The following is a 21,951-nucleotide window of genomic DNA, read 5'->3' on the forward strand; positions in this document are numbered from 1 at the left end:
CTGATTGCAGTGGACGTACTTCCGGTTCCGGTCAGTTCGGGTTCCGGGTCGCCGGCGGGAGTTCTGCTTCCGGTATCCTGTTCTGGTTCCGGGTCTTCGGGGGTATGCGGATCCTGTGGGCGAAGAGAGGGAGTCCAATGACCAAGGGACGACGTTCCTCCCGGTGTGGGGGTGTGGCCTCCCCGCCTACTCTGCTCTTCTGACGAGGTAGGGATCCCGGATCTTTCACAGTCAGATTCACATAATTCGCCCATGCTTAGTGAAGAGAAGCCAAACTCTGAAAAATTATCTGTGATTGAACTTGCACTCCACCTTAACAGAAGGACCCCATGATAAACTAGTTTTTGCCTTGAAGTTAGCGTTTTGCACAACTAAAGAACCTAATTGTCAGTCAGGTAACCTTGGGGTTCTCAGTGAAACAAAAGAGCAAACAAAAACTACAATTTCGAAATAGGAAACTTAAAGAGAGGTACAGGCAGAAAGTACACATGTCCAGTTACTTGTGTGGCTCAAAAACAAGAGACATCCCTAGCTATGAAAGAAAACATTTTCTATTCTCTCTATCCCCATAACCTTGATCTGTGACCTCATGGGAGGATGCTGTGCCACTACAGTCACTTCACAGTCTACTGGTATTCATATTTTAGACCTTGGTCTGTCAGCATATTGACCTGTCAAAGTGACATTCATTTCCTACTGTAAAAAAGGCCCTTGAGGGAGAGAAAGGAATGTCATTCAGAAACTCTTTTGGGCTGTTGGACTCAGACCCCATTAGACAGCAAAAATTAGTGTTCAAATGTCAAATGTTTAGGAAGAGACTTGAAGCGGATGTGATTCCTCACCTTGACCCAGAGATCTGAGGAGTTAGGCAGATCATCTAGGCTATGAGTATTTTCCCTACAGCTGTCCGCTTGTTGATGAAACAGTTTACTCATTAGTTTCCCTTCCGGACTAAAACAGCCAAACTGCTTTAGGGTAGCTAATACCTGGTGTCTGGAGAAGTGTAGCAGTTCTGTCCCATTTTAACACGTCTGCAATTCCTTGCATGACCTCTATTGCTACTCAAAGGCTTCTACCCAGCATTGCCCTTGCTATTTTTTGATCAGGGGTGGAAGACAAAACTTGGTATGAATATGGGAAACATCTAACCACCATCAAAGTGAATCACAAATCTCTATGACAACTGGAAGTACAGTCTGATAACTTTCCTAATATTGGATCATTTGATTATCCAACCATGTCGGAAACCACAGCTACTCAATAGAGTTTCTTTGCTTATCTTAAATAAAAGTTCTTACCCCCATATTGGTCAAAGAACTTTATGTCTTCCATTGTACTATTGCTAACCTTTGCATCCAGTGGAGCAAAAACTATTTATATGACAGAAATTGTAGCTTTAGCAATCAGCTCTTCTGTACCATATCCTTATCCTAGACATGCTTCCATAGGTGGCATCATGCTGCAAACAAGCATCCAGAAGCAGCAGTCAAGGTACTCCACCCATTTAAAGTAACATCTGGTGGTAAGTGGAGGTGAGGTGCCATTATTCCCAGTCAAGTAGTATATTTTTGTGTTCTACAGTCCAGAAAAACTTTATAAGTAATATCATGGTATGTAAGTCAGGTTACATATTGCCTTGCTGAAAGTGCTGAAAGAAGATAGAAAGAATGTCCCTTGGGGAACAGTCGCGAAAAGCAGAAACAGGCTGTCATGAGTGATGTGACTTCTGCCTGCTTGGTAAGAAAAAGATTATAAGTATACTTCCCAGCTGAGATAAACAGCTCCATAATGATGCTGTGGGGAAGGTAACTGTAGTGTTCCTTTAAATCATACTCTGGCAGCCATGTCCAGCATTTCTCATGCGCCATGGCAACCACCAATTTAATTGCTCACATTACTTACTAGTGTAATACAGTTTTAGGAATATACAAAGGCTTTCCAGCATAGGTGGATTGAGAATGCGGGCTTGAATAGTAAGTTTCGTTGACAAGAGTGTTTGAGGCTAAGCATTAAATCTTGGTTGCACGCTCCACAAAATTACTGCATTCTGTGGCTCCAAAAGGAAAAACATAGGGGGTCTCCACATCAAGAATCGGGTGCCGTAAACATGCTACAAGGAGAGGGAAGGCAGACAACAGGAAAAAACCTTGAGAGGGAAACCAGGTACCTTTGAAGACCTGACCCTGAATTAATTTTAATCGTACTTGAGCCAGACATCACTCCATGGCAGCTCAGCAGTGTCATAGGGGTCCATCTGCATACCAGACTTGGAGTACAATTCCCAAATCAAAAAGACCTGCCCAGCAGTACCTAGCAATTGGGTCCCATCCAGGATGATCTCTGGACTCATAAGTAACAAATTATGGTTAAACTATTGGTGCTTTGAGGATACATTAGAGTCATGGGAACACAGTTGGAGAGATATTGGTAAAAACATACATTTACATGATGTGTGCACTTATTTTCTATAATTGCCTCTGGTATGTACATTTGTAAATTGTAAGGTTTTCTCATTGCACTGGTGTTGGAAAAGATAAAAGGTTTGACATCATTTATTGTTTTAACATATTAAATAAAGCCAGGGTTTCATTTGATGATTTATACATTTATCCCCTCAGTACCCATCTGTAGCTTTATGTGTGACACAATTCTCCTGTCTGTGGTCCCAGAAGGGGGCCTACTACCCCTCATAGCAAGACCTAACCCCCATTCCAGTCTCAGACAGCAAATCGCTGCTCTCTTTATGGAGGCAAAAGTCCTGTCACCTACTCTGGCTGCTGTGCCACTGAATATGTTATCACAATAAGGGCAACGTTCCTTCTATTTTTAATTATATATTTTGTGCAGGATACAAAGAGAGACATCAGTATTTAAATGTCACATTATAACACCTTCCATTTACCCATATCTCCCCAACTACTCATCAATGTTAAACCATTAAAATTGCCTTTACCTGTACACTTATCATTTATTATATGTGTCTCTCGTTCCTCAAGTTTTTATCCCCCAAGGCGATCGACTTAGTCACCTAACCTGCGAATTACACACTCTTGTGTCTCTGGTGTTTGCCCAGATTCATGTTGTTTATGATGCACATTAAGATTTTATTTTAATTCTACTGTTATTTACAAACGTTTTATTTAATAGTCAATAATATAATATTAAAAAATTGCATTTTTCTGTTTTAAAGAAACATGGAGTAAAGAGGAAGATCAAGGGTAAGATGCTTTGCTATAGCATGTTGTGTGTCATGTTGCATGTGCTCCGAATATGTCTTTGTGATTTAATGTGCAAGTATCATTTTTCACATCAACTATATTAACTTCATTATTAAGAGCTCATGCAGAGTGCAGATTGAGAGCTTTTAATAAACTCTAATGGCATAACCTAAGATGTGCCCTATCACTCTACAGGCCCACCAGTCATGGATCAGGTTTGGGTCTCCATCCAAGACCAATAAAAAACTGTGCCTGTTACAAACAAGCCAGGTAGGGAGGGAAGAGCTTGGGACCACATGTACAAAACCCAGAAATTGTGATTGCCTATTTGGCAAAAACTGGCAATCGCAAATACGAATAGCAATTAGGGATATTCACAGACCTCAAGTGTGGAAATTGCAAGTCGCAAAGCCTGTGAGTCGCAATTGTAGGAATCACATTTTGCAAATGCATTCGTGAATTGCAAATGGAATTCCAAAATAGGGAGACACATTTCGTGGAACAAGGGCCACACCCAAAAAACAAACACCTGAACAACTAAACTGCCAGAATAGAGAGACTGAGAGAAGTTGTGGCAAGCTGCTCTGATTGCTGATATCTATGAGCCTCTGGAAACAACACCTCTACCCCAACTAACATGGCAAGCCAGGAAGGATAGACGGAGACAGGAGTCAGGAAGATAAAATATAAATTAATTGAAAAGGAAATTAAAATTCTTACAGATGAGTGCTGCACCTACTAAGACATTTTGTTCTATAAGGCCTCCATGACCATGCATGACTGGCATGCAGGCATACATCAATGCTGTTGGGGTTAGTCAGTGCTCTGTGGTGGATTTATGCAAGAGGTAGTACAACCTCAGGTCGAAGACCAAGGAGAAGGTTGGCAGGTCCCTTACAGAGAGTTGGGTGAGGAGGGGTTGACCCTCCACAGTACCCCCACCTATAACCATGGAAAGATGGTGGAAGGCAACCTTGAGGCCGAGGCTATTGATGGATTTGGGCGCTTGAGCACCTCAGCTCCTGGACCCAACCCAAGTAAGTGCTGCATGTACATTGGGACATACAAAGACGCGTGTTATTGTAACACTCACTGCAACCACACCAATGCATCATCGGACATGCAGTACAAGACACACATTGAAGTCAATCAAAGTTTATTGTAACTTAAACACAATGGTATGAGTAGTTGGCACGCAAACAGAAAAAAGAGAATTTAACCAGATATGGTCCGCAGCACAGGTGTATCTGGACGGCACACAGATGGGGCAAAGTCTGAGGCAGGTGAGGCAACTCGAATGTATGAGGAGGAAGACACATCAATCTCAAAGAGTGGACCCTCCACATCACATACCATCCCTGCCAGTGTTGTCTTCTCTTTTTTTGGGGGGGGGAGTTTGACGGTCTTTTTGCGAGAGCTGTACCTTCACTGCCCCAAAGTGTCTATCGATGGTCCAAGGGGAGTTTCCCGAAATGTTGATTATGACCAGTCAATTTACTCCTGTTTACCTTTATCGTACACAATAATTCCGTTGTTCCTGGAAAGAGCTAGCCTGTAAGGCTACTCGGCAGAGTTCAAATCCTGCCTGGAAATATTGTCTCCGCTTTAATCATTGGAATATATCAAAAAAGAAAAAAAAAAAGAAAAGTTCTAGGTTGTCATATAGAAGTGATATAGTTTTCCCAAATCTCCCAGTATAGCGATCTTTTAGAGCGTTTCCCTATTCTTTCTAGTCTGCCGGTTTTTATTACAGAATTTAGCCAGTTTTCATGGGTTGGTGGTGCCGGTTTTAGCCAATTAATACAAATTTCTCTTCGTGCTAACAAAATCAGAACAAATATTAAACTTTCTTGGTGTTTACTTAGCCTTATCATGCCTGGTTGAGTAATAGAGTGGATCCCAAAAATAATTAAAAGCGTACTTAGTTATAGGCGTTGCCATTACCGCTGTTAGTGTCTTACCAATCTCTTGCCAATAATGCGCGAGTGCTGGACAGCAGTAGAACATGTGAATATCATTCACCTTCTCTTCTCCGCACTTACAGCATGATTTTACCGGCGCGCCTTTAAATTTTGACAGTCTTTTTGGGGTCCAGTATGCTCTATGAATAGAAAAAAGATGGTTTCTTTTTAGAGCTGCCGGCTTTACACATGACCAGCATTTTCTACTGATTTTTTCCAAATTAGCTTTAGATCCATGGCTTCGTTTGGTAGGTCTTTTCTCCATAGTTTTTCCGGTATTATTAACTCCTCCTCTCCAGATTCAATTAGAGCCCAGTACCATTCTGAGACTTCCTTTTTTATTGGGGTTTCTGTTATCATTTCTTCTTCTAAGTTGCCCGTGTCTATTGCCCCTTTTGGGATGGTATTGGCCCAGCTACTCAATTGGTAAAATTTGAACTTTGATACTTTTCCTTCTGTGATTGTATGCAGATGTTCCCAATATATTAAGGCATTTTCAACCAGAAGTTGTCCCCATTTTTCAATTCCTGATTGTCTAAGTGGCCTAGATAATGAGTCTTTTAAACATTCCGGCGTGCCAGAGGAGTCCCATATTGGGGCCATATTGCTATAATATGGTATCTTTACTACATTTCTTATCTGGTTCCAAAGTTCAACAGCGTTGTTTAAGATCTTCAGTTTTACTTTTTTGAAAAATTTTGAATGACCAAATTTGAAGAGGAAGTGGTCTTCTCCTTTCGTTAAATGTTGTAGAAAATTTGGGTAAGCGTAATGTTCCTTTAGCATGACTCTAAAATTTTTAAATTGAAATGATCTGTAGTACTCATATACATCAGGGCTTGCTATTCCACCTTGTTCCTTTCTTCTCCTGAGTTTGTTCCATGATATTCTTGTACTTTTTGCTGACCAGATAAAACTAGATATCTCTCCTTGTATTTTTTTTAGGGCTTCTTTTTAAAACTCTAACGGAATGGTGTTAAAGAGATAAGTGAATTTGGGAATGATTGTCATTTTTATTGCATTAGATTTGCCCATAAAATTTAACGGTAGACCTGACCAGGTTTTGAGGAGTCTTCTCATTTCTTTAGCCACTATATTTAGGTTTAGTTGTGGAATTTTTTCCAATTCTTTTGTTATAGTGATATAGATATTTTATTTTGTCCTTTGTGAACGATGAGTTTGGGTGAGTGTTCCAGCTCATTGCCTCTGTCTTACTGTTGTTGATCAAATAGTGTTGTCTTCTCACCCCAACCTGCATCACCAGAGTTGGATGAAAGTCATCCACAAACAAGTCAGACTATGTCTCCCATAGTGAGACCGAGCCAGCAGCGTATATTGGAACATGGTCGACAGAGACGTAGAACGCGACTTGTGCCGCAGACACTTTGCTGGTACAACATGGCATCAGAGGAAAAGTCCATGTTGCCAATTCAACGTCTGTAACATAAACAGATGAAGATAATGAACAGGAAGTTACAGAGCATGCATGACAGTACGACAGAGGGATTTAAAAATGTGCCATCGATCCAGACATACGGCTTCGAATACATCCAGTATCGAGACAGCAACCAAGATAGCTACTTATTGGTATCTGACCCCAGTACACCTTAACAAAGGGAATGCAGAACATAGCCCCAACTGCTGATATGCAAGCGAAGCAGCAGGGACACTTTTAGATTTGCTATGGGACTGTCCAAGCCTGACGTTCTTTTGGACATGGATCCTAGATAAAGTGGACACACAATTTGGCACACTGATACCACGATTCCATGCATAAACAGTTTTGGGCTTGTCTAACCCCCTAACCTATCCACTCAAGTCTCGCAAAGAGAGGTAGATAAGGATGGCGCTCAGCGCCGCACTCCAGAAAATACTAGCACACTGGTGAACCTCCACTGTGCCTACACATCTAGGTTGGCTACACAGACTGTGGTTTATATTAGGGATGGAAAGGATGTTAGCCACTCTCACGACTACCAAAGCCACTTTTAGCAATGTCTGGCGCCCGTTCCTTGCCCTTCTTGTAAATTGGGGGATTAATGCCCCTTGAGTCCTGTGGGTCCCTGGGGGCCAACTAGCCCACCAGCTACCTCCAGTAAGCCCCACAGAGCTGTGTTGCAGAGTGGTGTAAAAAGGGGGCGTGGCTTTGGACCACCTCTCTGCAACGCAGCTCCCTGGCGCTTACTGGAGGTGCCTGGTGGGCTATTTGGCCCCCAGGGACCCTCGGGATTCAAGGGGACTTAATCTCCCAACTTAAAATGTGCCACAGGGCGCGTTTTCACACTTATCACATCAGGCCAAGCCCCCTCCCTGCACCACTGTGCAAACGCACCCCCTGGTGCGTTGTAAATTGGGGGGAGTTAGCTGAACTAACTATATTGGGGGAATTTCTATGGTTTTGTATGGGTGAAATGTCCAACTAACTATAACCTCCCTGAAACCTATGTTTTTTTCAATGAATCTCTAAAGTTTTTTTAAATGCTAATTAGTAACTATAACGTGCCTGAAACCTATGTTTTTTTCAGTGAACAAAATAAATAAATAAATACATATATATATATATATATTGATGCACCGCCTGTTTGGAATATGGTAACAGGACTGCGAGCTGGTATCATACGAGCTGACAAGCGGCACACGAGGTCACAGAATGGAAACCACACATAGCGCCTGGGGCCCACTGGAGGGCTATGAAAAAAACTTTTTGAAATGCTTAGTTTATCGGAGGCATAACGGACAGACTCCACCAGAGGAGAAGAATCGCACTACAGGTCCCAGCATGCCTCATTGGAGAGCGCGTGTGTTGTATGGGATAAAGACACCTGCAGTGACACTGCCCATTGCCTAAAGCACCGCCCCATGAGGAAGGAGCCTGTGGCTCCGAAACGCGTCGGGGATTGATATGCAGCCGCCATATGGGGTTTCCCAAATAAAGAAGTTTGATACTTACCTCGTGTTGGAGTGGCGTCCTTGAATCAGAGGCAACCTTGGGATAATATATATATATATATATATATTTATATATATATATATATAAAAGTCAGTGAGTAGGTATAATTAGGTCTGATTTTCCATAGGAAACTTTGGAACTTTCCATAAAACTTTCATCCACCACAGTTCTTCCACCACCACAGCTCCTTCTTGTATTGGTTTCAGGGCGATATATCAAGTGGGACTAAGAAAAAAGGAAATGGCCCCAAAACCAAATTTTCCCATGCATTTTCCATAGAGTTTTTTAGGCAGCACCACCGTAAAAACTGTTGAACGGAATAATACCAAATTTGGCAAGAAGCTGGATCTTGGTCAAAATGGAATGCTTTTCGTGATTTTGTGTAAGTCTTTTCAGGAGTTTTAGAGACATTTAAGATGAAAAATAATTGTACGTCTGGACAGTTGGGTTCGAGGGACTCTCGTGTGAGTCCCTCAAAGCCAATTTTTAAAAATATACAGTTTTGATTGACCTGGGGTGCTTTTTTCAGTTTGAGCCAATTTGCGCAGGAGCAAGCATTCTGCCTGCAACATGAAGAAAAATGTTGCAGGCAGCTATTACAAGACTTGGGGGCTTAGTTCCCAGTCTAACGTTAAAAAAAATATATAAGGGGCAGGGTAGGGGTGGGGACACCCTGCTTCTCTAGACCTTGTGGGGTGTTCCAGAAGGTAAGTGAGTGGGGCCCCCCTCCCCGAGTCAGGCAGGGCCCTGGGGCCACATCCCTTGGTGCCAAATATAAATATAAATTGAGCTGGCTTGGGGGCGCCCTTCTCAAGCCACTTGTTGGCCTGAGGACACCATCCCCTTGAACCAATGCATGGAGATGGGGGGCATGCGACCACCCTCCCTTTGACTCAACTGGCCCTGGGTACTCCATCCTCTAGGGCCGAAATATGTAAAAAAGGAGGGGGCCACATGCCTTCCTCCCCAAGGTGCTATCTGCCCCGGTGAAATCAACTCCTGGGGTGTGATAAAAGACAGTGTCCCAGGGCGCCCACCGCCAGGACGCTATGAGTCCCTGCCTGGGAGAGTGCAGCCATACTCCTTGGGCCCTTCCCCCATCTTAATGAAAAAGGCCCTAGGGGATGAGGTCCTTGGTGCCCTTCCTAGCCCCCTCTGCTATGTTTAACATAAGACCCCTGGCGATGGGTCCCCTGGGGCCAATACTGGTTTCAGGGAGAGTGTAAACGCAACCGCTTCCCCTTATTAAAAAAAATATGGCCCTTGGGGATGGGGTCCCTGGGACGGGAAAGGCCCTGGGAAGGGGTTTACACCCCCCCTCCCTTACAAAAATAATACCTGTAGTCCCAGTTGGTTTTAAAGTGAATAATAAATTAGCTTCAGGAGCAACCCATTTTTGATTCACTGCTCCTATGAAGTGTTGTGTGTGTCCTGCATGGCCCATTGTAGTGTTCCCTAGGTTAGCCTAATTGTGCATGCCGAGGGACACATTTTCCTTTACACACATTCATATATAAGGTTAACACTCTTGCCTTTGTGCCACATTGTAATTTCACACAAGAACCGGCATATTTGTTTGTGTTCTGTTGTTTTCGTGGGATTTAATCGAAACACCACAGACAAGATCAAACGACAATGCCTCTTATTATTTTCTCTGTTCAGACACTAGCATCTAGACATAACATGAGAATGCAGCTGGTTTTATGAGCACCTATTTCTTGTCATATAAATGAGCACAGAGGTGCAAAAACACACATGGAATGAGATCAGAGACAAGAGCACTGCGTCCATTGAGTTGGAGAGCGTCCCTCTGTGTATGCTAAGGTATGGGGTCTGCCATTCATCCCAGAGATCTATGCTACATAATCATTTAGCTTCAGTAGAAGGGGAGGGGGTTTAAACAACTCTTCCTTAAACATGACAGGGCATTCATGCTATACGGGTTATAGACCATGCTAACAGCATTTCAAGTATGCATTTATTTTCTAATTGGGGCACAAATACTGCATTTTACAGCACCATAGTTTAAATATATATTCTAAACTTCCTTTGTGTCTCTTGTTTATCTTATTGTGGACAAGTATGAGTGAGAGAATAAAAGGGTGTGTCTTTTTACGCCGATCCCTGAAAAGGGTTGGGAGTGATGTGTTCCGGAGTGCAAATCATTTGTCTCTCTGGTAAGGTTAAGAGGGGCAAGTGAGGCATGGGCTCATAGATATGGTGGTGGTATGGTGGATAAAGCGCTACATGCCAAGGTTCTATGGTTCTATGGTCCTAAGCATATTTCTGTTCCTGAGCAGAATCCCTGCAACAGAAGGAGCACCCCACAATGCCCTGCAAGGACTTTATTTGTTATATTTAAGCTTGGTTGTGCCTTAGAATAGCTATAACTCTTTTTCTGGTAACTATAACTTGAGCCCTAATAAGAATAATAATAATACCGAAGCTTGTAAAGCGCTAGCGGTTACCTCCAGAGGAAGTGTCCCGGCGCTAGGTGAGCGGTAGGAGCCAGAGTAATCGGAGTTGTGATTATTGCATAAAAAGCCAGGTCTTCAACACTCTCCTAAAACTGGTTTCAGAGGATGCCTGTTGTAATCCAGACGGCAAAGTGTTCCAAAGAAGTGCCGTGCTTGCGGAGAAAGTCCTCCCGCCCATGCGTGCCCTTCTGACTAGAGGGACGAGTAGTTGAACCAGGCTGTTGGAGCGGAGGAGTCTTGCCTGAAAATATCTAGGCAGTCGCGTTTTTAGTAGGGGTGGGCGGCCAGCTACGCTCCGTGCACGGAGTGTGCGTAGTGCCGCCTACTCCGCATTTTGCGGAGCGGGCGTAGCCAGGCGGCACTACGCACGCTCCGCAGACGGAGCGTAGCTGGCCGCCACCCGCCTCCCTCCCGCCCTCCCTAAATACTTTCAATTAAAGGAATCAAATAATTTAAAACGCACTTACCTTGCCCGCCGCTGCCCGCCGCGTCCCCGGGCTCGCTATCTTCCGTCTTCCGTCTTCTTTACTAATGCGCATGCGCGGGCGGCCGCGCATGCGCATTTTCTCGTGAGAAATGCGCATGCGCGGCCGCCCGCGCATGCGCATTAGTAAAGAAGACGGAAGATAGCGAGCCCCGGGGACGCAGCGGGCAGCGGCGGGCAAGGTAAGTGTGTTTTAAATTATTTGACTCCTTTAATTTAAAGTATTTAGGGCGGGAGGGAGGCGGGTGGCGGGGCTGGCGGCCAGTGGTGTTTGCGTAGTGGGGCTACGCGGAGTGCGGAGGTGGGCGTAGTTTCTCGCCCACTTCGCGTAGCTCCGCGAAGCCCCACTCCGCCAACTCCGCCCAGGGTTAGTTTTTAGATAGTTCGGGCAGGTTCCGTGTAAGGCTCTGTAAGCCAGAGTGAAAGCCTTAAATTTTATCCAGCTGGCCACTGGCAGCCAGTGTAGCATGCGAAGGTGTGGAGAGATGTGGTGTTTAAAAGGAACGTGCTTTATCAGTCTTACAGCCGTGTTTTGAACGATTTGCAGCCGTTGTAGCATACATTTCGGGAGGCCTAAATAGAGGCCGTTGGCATAGTCAAGCCTAGAGGTGACCATGGCATGGATGACCGTTTTTCGGCAACCCTCTGGGAGCAATCGAAGAAATCTCCGTAATTTCCTTAGTTTGCTTAGGCAGCCTCCAACGACCTGCTGTATGTGGGGGGTAGAAGATAGACCATCATCCCACATAACCCCCAGGTTTTTAGCCTTTGTGCTGGGGAGAGGTGCTGGACCCATCTCAGCAGGCCACCAAAGCTCGGCAGGGGGGCGGGCGCCTTTCCCAAAAAAGATTACCTCCGTTTTTCCCGCATTCAATTTCAGTTTGTTGAAAAACCTTGCACAGCTGCTTTTCCCTCATATTACATCACTCATTACATGCTCTTTAACATAATTGATAACACCAATGCAGCATTTGAAATACATCATAGATGACAAAACCCAAAGCAACAAACAATTAATATTTAAGCAAAAAATTGCACATGATTGAGAGAGACCAAGTGCTGTACGAAATCCAGCCCATCTCACTCTTATTCAGCTTCTTATATCTTCAATGCATCAAGTCTCCAATAGTTTCTTGACCTCCATCCGTTGTCAGAGGCAGGACCTTGAGCATGACACTCGCTTTATTTTTCGTTTGCCAGCTCTGAGCCAGCTTGTGCATGAAGGGGCGGGGCATGGGAGGGGGAGGAGGAATGCTTGTGCATACTCAAGTGTGTTTGGAAGGCCGTCTTAGGCTTCAGGTAAGTTTTTTTATTATTATTAACGTGTACCCCAACCCCACCCCTGCATGTGCTGTCCACCCGTGCTTCCCCCACCCGTCCACCACCCTTTGTTAGAGGCGTCCGCCACTGAATACCATGATAATGAAACTCTAAAGGGCTTAAAACGAACACCAGCACTAATGGGGGAGATGACATCAGCCACTGACCTCCTGTATTACGAGTTTTTAACTACAATAATTTCTTCTTTTCAGCTTGTGAGTCCCGTGCCGGAGATGCGCAAAGGTAAATAATTGTTTCTTCATTTGTGTCAGATTGTTTTTTTTCTGAACCTCTTTTTTTTTTGTTCAGTAACATATGTAGTCTCCCACTTGTAGTATAAGTATCCAAAAGAAAGGTTGTTTTACATGCCATTGGAGGCTGAAAAGTGCAGTTAAAATGCTCTCTCTGCATCCCATATTTGCTAAAGAGGAGTTGGTGGGGATTTGGGGCCATATGTATCAACAAACCCTTTTGCGATTCTTAAATAGCAATTTTTAAGGAATCACTATTTAGGAATCGCAAAATGGTATGTATGAAGAAATTCGCTTTTTTTAGCGATTCCTTAATCTTCCTTATTTGGGAATTCGCATTTTGTGAATTCGCAATTAAGGAATAATTTCCAATGCATTCCTATGGCCAGGAGGCCCATAGGAATGATTGCGAAATAATTCTCAAATTGCGAATTCGCAATTTGCTAATCTCAATTTGAGAATTATTTCAAGGGTGCAGGGGTGTCTCAAAGACACCCTGCTGCACCCCTGAAAGTTACATGAGTGTGCATATGGCGCACACACATGCCACCTTCAAAAATGCCAAATTGTGCATTTTTTGAAGAATTCGGAAGTTACCATCAACTACAAGTTGGTGGTAATTTGCAAATTCTTAACCATAATTCGCAGCCCAAAAATGCTACATACATAGCATTTAAGGAATCGCAAAATTGCGATTCCTTAAATGCTATGGCAAAATAAGGAATCGCAAATCTTTGCTATTCCTTATTTTGCGAATATTTCATACATACCAAAACATGCAAAAAGGCCTTTTGTGATTCGCAAAGGCCAAAATTCTGTGAATTTCGGCAATGCGATTCGCAAAAGGCTTGATACATATGGCCCTTGGACACAAAACTGAAACCCATTTCAGGCAAGTCATCAACAGAGCTGTCAGAGGTCAGAATAATTTCCCTTACCAAAAAACACTTTTACATTTACAGAAATTGGGGTGGAAACAATTTCATAAGAGAGCCCTTGTTTAAGAAATTACAGTAACAGTATCAAGGGTTCCCTTTTCAAGCCAGATGAGATGCCCCTTGTGCCTGTTTTTTATGTTCCAAGGTAGACCTCTCTTGCCTAAATGTGGAAGGAGGGCTGATGGTATGTCCCACGCCCCTCCAGTCAAGGCTATCAACATTTTTCATACAACCTTTTAATGACACAGTTTGGTTAATACCCAATGATGTGCAGTCTTCTTTGAAGGTGACAAGTGAAACTATCAATAGAAAACCACAGACTTTTTTTTAATTGCAGAGAGTGCTTTTTTAATAGTAACCTGTCACATTTAAGCAGACATGCGTCATATTTTCCTTTACTATACCACACCAGGAACGTATCCCAATCTACGGGGCATATTATCAACAGCCGCTGTGCTTAGCAATAAATTTATTATCGCAGGCTATCTCTGGAATTTATCTCCCTGGTATCACGTTATTAACAACGCATTTCTCCAGGGCGATAAAAATTCCAGCGATAGCGAGGTTATCGCCGTTTTGCAGCGAACATTGCTGGTTTTCCAGCGATGTTCCTTGCAAAACGGCAATAACCTTGCTGATACGACCCTGTGGTCGTATCATCATAATCCACCCCGTTTGTCAAACATAGGTAAGTCAGGATTTTAGCAGACGTTAGATTTTGGTGAAAACGGATGTTTTCCCCAAAATCTAACGTCTTCCAAAATCCAGTGGGCTGCCTTGTAAATATTGCGATGTCAACATCAGCGATATTTGCAAGGTAGTCCATCCGAGGTACGCCCAGTGACACCCACTTTGCATCTCATTAGAGATGCAAAGGGAGGCATTGCAAAATGGGTGCTAACATGCGATTATGCATGTTAGCACCCTCTTGTAAATAGGGCAATAGTTTTATCTCACCTTTTTTGCCTTTTTACGCCAGCGAAGATAAAGCCCTTGTAAATATGCCCCCACGTACCTCGAAATCTGACTTAGGTCACTTACTTCATTTCTGCAGGCCTCTTGAGCATTTTGCCTTCATGCTGGTGAGCAAATCATCTGGCTCTGAAATAAAGAACCCATGATTCAGCGCTCCCTGGAGAGTTTTTGAAAACAAATTTGATGCTGTGAAATTTCCGCTACTGTATTTCAAGTTTAAGTCTATTGTTTTTACATTACTAGATGTGTATATGGAATAAGATTTTTTTTATTTTCATTTAGTTAACATAAGCAACGTTATTTGATTTTTTTTTTAGCAAAGCTGGTCGTCTGCAGACCAAAGAAACGATCGAGTGCCAGGTAAGTGTTTTTACATTCTGGTTTAGTTGTGTCCTAGAGCAAAATATTGAAGTGTATCTAGAAATGCAATACTCATATACAAGTAGATAGTGGATTCTCAACGCACAAATGTGTTACAGTTCGCCTAGTTTCTCCCATTGCAAAAACTAAGTGAAGTACCTCCATTGTAATTTATGACTGGTGAAGTGTCCCTTCATTGCAATGGAGGGGCACTGCTATAATGTATGTGAATCGAGTTCACCATCTTGTAGTGCTAGCTGTGCAGTCTCATTACACAAGAATTGAGGCCGGAAGGGATGCATCTAGCAGGGCAAGCATCACACATTGTTCCACAGTGAGTGTATGGCTCTGACATGCTTTTAGCCATTTCATTCTCTCTGTTCCAGCTGCATGAGTCCCCATTTCCTCATTATCTTTTCCCCTGCTTGCCTGTTGGCTGCATACCGGTTCGCCCTATGCCTATGCTCTACATGTACCCCAGATGGAGTTCTCTCAAAGTCCCGCGACTATGAGGGACTAGTGTCTCTTGTGGTTAGGCAGGCTTTCCTTGCCTAGTATGATTCTGGCGAGAGAATGTTTGTACTTTAGAATAAATTGCAGAATCTCCTTGAGGAAGATGTATGATATCAATCCACCCTTTACTCTCTCCTCACTATACACAATGTAGCCACCAATTGTCACATAAGATTGCCCTCGTTTGAGCTTAGCAGTCCACTTTTTTATTTTACATTCAGGAAAATTAATCTAGTATCGGAGGAGTTCATAGCTAGGAAAGGTCATTAGGGGTGGGAGAGTAAGCCACGTAGTTGGCAACATCAGGACCAATACGGAGCCTGCCTGGTTTTACTTTCCCTTCAGATGCACAGCTATGTCAAGTAGACTCCTAGGGCCTCATTTATGAAAAGTGACGCATCGCTGCGTGAAAACAGCGATGCGTCACTTTTCACTGCGCACTCCTTGCGACACCAATGATGCGTCATATTTAATGTATGACGCATCATGTCGCAAGGACTTACAGATACGTCAGTATTTCTGACGTATCTGCAAGCGCAAAAGTGACGCATTGCTGGAGTGTGTCACAAAAGTGACGCAATTCCAGCAATGCGTCCTTTCACATGGGGAAACCCCCATGTGAAAGGGCTTGCGTCAGTCTTACGCCTGCTATGAGGCAGGCGCAAGATTTTGACGCAACAGCATCCTAAAAGTGACGCAGTGAAATCTCATAGATTTCACTGCGTCACTATTACGAGGCTTTTTGCGGGAGTGACGCAGGTATAATGTGGCGCAGGGGTTTAAAAAGTGACGCATCTACCTAGATGCGTCACTCTTTAAATATGGCGCAATAAGGCGCATATTTTACGCCGCTGGTGCGTCACAAAAAGTGACGCACCGGCGGCGCAAAACTGACGCAAGGCCTCATAAATAAGGGCCCTAATGATTGACACTTCCCCAGGCCTCCCTGCCTGTGAGAGGCACCATAACATTGACTACTAATCCAATACTTGACTCTGGCCTAGTCCTACTGGACTGATGGAGTAACCTATATTTTGAGTTATCTTCCAAAGACCTGCCTCTGCACCAACCCTAGTGCCTTTTAGCGTAAGCTTTATTTCCATGCTCTTGCAACCCTCTCAGGGACCGACTAAAACCTAAAGGCATATTCTTTCAGTAAAACCTGTATTTCAAGTACTGTCCCAAACACTGACTTTGCTCTATCCTGATAGGCCTTTCTTAGGCAATTGTTATTGAGTACTTTCCCAATTTCCCTATTAACCAGCCCCTCACTTGCAACTGTTTTCTGATAGTGTTTTTCATGAAAAAAAATAGAGTCTAATATAAAAGAGCAAGAAAAACAACCAGACCCTTTTAGTTTTCATGGAAGGATTATTTAAATAAAATTAAAAAAACTCCCTCTCAAGCCCTACAATGCCACTATTAGAATTGCGTCATACAGCATACACATTTATAGGTAGATCATCAATGCATACAATATCCAACTGGGATTTTTGTTTTAACTTCTTTCACTTTTTTTGACACTTTTTCTTTTTTTTGTGAAAAGTCTTTTTATTAACCTTGCCCACAGGTACATAAAAAACATAGCAGCGTACATTTAGCAGGAGATAGTCAGCGATCTCTGGTACTTACATTAAGCAGGTCAAAACATTCCCAAAGACCTCTTCTCGCTTCACACCCCACCTGCCTCCCCCCCCCCGGATCCTCGGTAATTCCACCAGGGGCCCCAGACCTTTCTCCACTTCTTCACACACCCCCAAGCCTTGTAAATCATCTCCTCCGCCCTCTGGCACAAATCCAAATCTCGCCTCCACTGGTCCCATTGTGGGGGCTCCTGCACCCCCTAGCCCCGGGCAATATTCCTTTTCCCCACCCCTGGTGCCAAGGCCAGCCAGATCTCCTTGTACCTTGTCCAGTCAGTCGGCCCTTTAATCATTCATAAAAACCACCTTGGCTCCACCGGAACTGCTGACTCCACTACTATCTCCATAGTGTGAGCCACCTTAGACCAAAAGGGTGCCACGCTTGGACAGTCCCATAGGATATGGAAAAAAGTACCCTCTACGTGGCAACCTCTCGCGCACAAAGGAGATTGAGTCCTGCCCCATGAGAATAAGCAAGTGTGCGGGTAGTAGACCAGGTGCAGGATTTTTAGCTGGATCAGGCGAAACCGGACCCGTATCGCTATCTCATGCGGGCTCTTAAGGGTGTCCTGCCAATCATCATCCTCTAGGGTACCAATGTCCTCCTCCCACTTCGCCTGCAGTGACACCAGGGAATCAGGCATGTTATTGATCAGTTTGCGATAAATAGTGGCCGTGGGCTTTTCTAAAATGGGTCCAGTAAGAGCCTGTCCTCCATTGGTGAGTACTCCGGCACTGAGGTCCCCACCGGTATGTGAGAGCGCAGAGCATGGGTGATACGCAAGTAGTGGTAGTGTTTGTGAGGCATGCATTCTGTATTCCTTTCCCAGGTATTCAAAAGACCTAGGAGCATCCCTCTTCCAGACGTCTCCAAGGTATTCAATCCCAATCAATTTCCGGCCCTTAAATCCGGTGAGCCTTCTCACCTCCGGTAACTGGTCACCACACCAAAGCGGGGTCCTGCCAGTTACGGCGTTAGCCCAACCAAGGAACTTGTTAGCCTCCTTCCAACACTGGAGTACTACCCCTGTGTGCGAGGGCAAATCCCTCCGGATCTTCCTTGAATAGAGAAGGGGCTCACAACCACCCTCCGGCATTACGTGTCTATCCACGCTATAAGCAGGTTCCGAGTCTGCCGCGTAAACCCAATCGTTAATGACCTGAAGCTGAGACGCCCAATAATACAGCCGAACGTCCGGTAGGGCCAGCCCCCCATCATACACCCCCCTAATAAGCTTTGTCAATGCAATTCTCGAGTTGCCCCGTCCCATAACAACGTCCTCATGGCCTGGGATATGCGCCGGAACACCCCGTCTGGCACCGGATAAGGCAAATTTTGTAGGATGTACAGGAGGTGCAGCAATGCCAACATCTTAAAATGTGCGGCACGCCCCATCAGAGTGAGGGGCAGGGCCCGCCAGTGTGCGACATGGGACACCAATCTCACCAGTAGCGGCTCCAGATTCCTGGTGAAGAAATCCGCCCTGTCCCTAGTAACGTACACGCCGAGGTATTTAAAGCCCTCAGTGACAACCACGGCCGGACATCTCGACGGGATCCATGGGGGGGCCCCGAGAGGGGGTAAATCAATGACTTGGACCAATTGATCCTGAAGCCTGAGTAGCTGCCAAATTATTCAAAAATGTGAAGCACCTGTGCCATGGAGTGGTAGGGTCTAGCCATGTAGAGGACTATATCGTCGGCGTATAAAGATATACGCTCTTCCCAGTCATCCGTAAGCAACAAGCCCCAGAATGACCGTTCTCTCCTAATCCAGTGGGCCAATGGCTCCAGCGTGAGAGTGAACAGGCGAGGGGACAGTGGGTACCCCTGCCTTGTACCATGCCATAGGGGGAACACCCGGGACAGTACTCCGTTGACCCTCACACTTGCCACTATCCTTTCATACAACAGGCGCACCCAGCCACAGAAGACCGGCCCAAACCCCAGACGCTGCAGGACCATAAATAAATAGGGACATTCGATACTGTCAAAGGCCATTGAGGCGTCCAGCGCCATCAATGCCGTTTGAGTATCTTTCTCGTCCTCCATCATGTACATTACTCCATAAAGCCTACGCAGATTGTGCCGTGTACTCCTATGAAGAAAAACCAAAGGTGATGATGGACGGAGCGTAGACAATACAAACACTCACCCCCAGTCAACTGATCTGGGTTTAATCCATCACTGTTCTTTAGCTCACTCCGCCACCCCAGTTCAGACATTGCCATATGCAAATCAGTCTGACCCTGTGCCTCATGGGAACAGTCTAGCCTGAACTGCCAAGCCATGTCTTCCCTGGACCGGAATCAAGCTTCCCAGGACCGGTTTCTGGCATTACAGCCGTCTTCAGCTGGGCTTGCTTGACTCCAGTGGCAAAGTGAGCAAGAGACTCACGTCTGAGCATACCCTGCCAACTTAGGGCGAACAAAGAAAAACCAAAGGTGATGATGGACGGAGCGTTGCCAATACAAACACTCACCCCCAGTCAACTGATCTGGGTTTAATCCATCACCGTTCTTTAGCTCACTCCGCCACCCCAGTTCAGACATGGCCATATGCAAATCAGTCTGACCCTGTGCCTCATGCGAGCAGTCCAGCCCGAACTGCAAAGCCATGTCTTCCCTGGACCAGAATCAAGCTTCCCAGGACCGGTTTCTGGCATTACAGCCGTCTTCAGCTGGGCTTGTACTCCTATGAGGCATAAATCCCCACTTGTCAACATATACCAGGTCCGGCAGGACTGTGAGCAGTGTACGTCGCAAAAGCTTTAGCCAAGACTTTGGCCTCCACATTGATGAGCGATATTGGTCGGTATGAGGAGCAAAAGTCCACTGGTTTCCCCGGCTTGTGAATTACCACTATCGTGGCCTCCCGCTGGTCTGGTAGCAGTACCCCAACCTGCTGTGCCTCAAGGAACATGCGCCTCATGCGTTCACTATACTGGCCTGTCGTTTGTAAATTTCCACTGGGAGCCCGTTCGGCCCCTGCGTCTTCCCAGCTTTAAGTGTGTAAAGGTCCTCACACAATTCCAGGACTGTGAGGTCCTTCTCCAGGCTGTCAGTCTGCTCCCCCGTGAGCGTGGGAAGAGCGAAGTCCCGCAGGAACTCCGCGCAATCAGATTCAGTTTTGGTGCTTACCGGGGTGCACACCGCCTCATAATATGAGGCGAATGCCTCCGCTATGTCCCCCTGTGCCGATACCAGGGTTCACGCCTCATCGCGTACCTCCGCAACCCAGGAACCTTCCCGATCCCTGCATTCCAACCATGCCAGTAGCTTCATACTCTTGTCCCCGGTATCGTATATTCGGTGCTGCACAGCAAGAGAGTAGGCCCGTGGCTCACCGTCCACCAGTGACCGGAGCTCTTGCTGCTTGAGGGCCAGCTCATGACTATGTGCCGTCGATGGGGTCCCCCCTATACCTCTCTCCAACTCCTTCACCTCCCTCTCCAACTGCACTATCTGGAGCGCCTCTTCCTTCTTTTTCACACCAATCAGCGCCTGGGCCTGACCCCGCAGAACAGCCTTAAATGCTTCCCATATGATGAACTGGGAATCGAACGAGCCCTGATTTTCCTCGAAGTAGAGCTGGGGGCCCTCCCGCAGTTTGTCCACTATAGAGTTGTCTTTGAGGCACCATGTGGCTATCCGTGGATAGGCCACTCTTGTTGTAACCGCCTCCCTGAGAGTGACCTCCACAGGTGAGTGATCTGATAACCCCCTGGCCATAATACACAAGTCCATAAAGTCACCCACCTTCACCTAATCCACTCTGGCAAAGAGATGGTCTATTTTGGAATAAGATCCATGCCTGGCCAAGTAAAACGTGTACTGCCTTTGTGTGGGGTGATGTGCCCGCCAGATGTCAGTGAGGCCCAATGCAGAGGTGAAACCACTCAAACCCGCCTCCCCCCTGTGGCCCTGTCCCTCCCCCGAGCAGTCCAGATCTGAGTGCATAACTGGGTTAGTGTCACCAACTAGTATCAAAGTGCCCCCCGGAAGCTCCGCCAAATGGGACCCCAATTTCATGTATGATGAGGCATGCAGTCCCGGTGGAATGTAGCAGGAGATCAACAGTAGCGCGCGACTCTCCCACTTGGCCGCCAGTGTCACCAAACAGTCCGATTCCTCCTCCCATTTGCCTGTGACTATAGTTGGGAAGGCTGTGCGGATTAGAATTCCCACCCCCCTAGAGCCTGGCGAAAACCCGGAGTGGGCTAGTAGCTTGTATCCGAACCGGTCCAGCGCCTTACAAGTATTACCTCTCAGGTGAGTCTCCTGTAGGAGAACTATGTCTGGGCCGTGACGTTTCAAATACTGCAGAATTAGTGTGCGCTTTATTTTATTGCCCAGCCCATTAACATTCCTTGACCAGATTCTCAGTCTTGACTGATCACCCAGTAAAGAACTTCGATCCCCTGCTGGAGCTCAAGGACTACCCAATGTAGCTGCCATACGCACACACCTGGAGCAAAACAGAAACATACCCACAACATCCCTCCCCCCCAACCATACCCCCCACCCTGCCTCCCTGCTCAGTGGGCCCCCAACCACCCACCATCGTAATACGCAGAGTGTCTGTCACCCCATAACCCCATAAACAATCAAATCAGGGAACACGGGGCTACAGCCACCGAAGAAGTCATAATGGAGAAACGGAGTACACCCCCCTCCCCCGGTAAATTCTGCAAGACAACCCCCCACACCTCCCGCATCTTTAAACCCTGCGCCGAAGTCTCTGAAAGTCAGTCATATGGCTCAGCAACAGTCTGAGGCCTCCAATGTCGCAGACCTCCACGGATCTTCAGCCTCATACCCTCCAGACATCGAGAGGCCGGGACCCCCTGGGCAAGCCCTCT

The 21,951-nt window shown here is 45.7% G+C and overlaps 1 protein-coding gene across 1 annotated transcript in view; it reads left to right on the top strand.

Moving 5' to 3' along the window:
* The window catches only part of LOC147692058 (uncharacterized), a 222,456-nt gene that overhangs the window by 130,401 nt on the left and 70,104 nt on the right, over positions 1 to 21,951 (top strand). Inside the window, exons 7-9 of the mRNA XM_086936729.1 lie at positions 3,191 to 3,218; positions 12,623 to 12,653; positions 14,892 to 14,934. Coding sequence (XP_086792855.1) covers positions 3,191 to 3,218; positions 12,623 to 12,653; positions 14,892 to 14,934 — 102 coding nt within the window. The remainder of the gene's footprint in view (positions 1 to 3,190; positions 3,219 to 12,622; positions 12,654 to 14,891; positions 14,935 to 21,951) is intronic.

The sequence above is a fragment of the Lissotriton vulgaris genome, chromosome 9, assembly GCF_964263255.1.
Source record: "Lissotriton vulgaris chromosome 9, aLisVul1.2, whole genome shotgun sequence".
NCBI classification, from domain to species: domain Eukaryota; kingdom Metazoa; phylum Chordata; class Amphibia; order Caudata; family Salamandridae; genus Lissotriton; species Lissotriton vulgaris.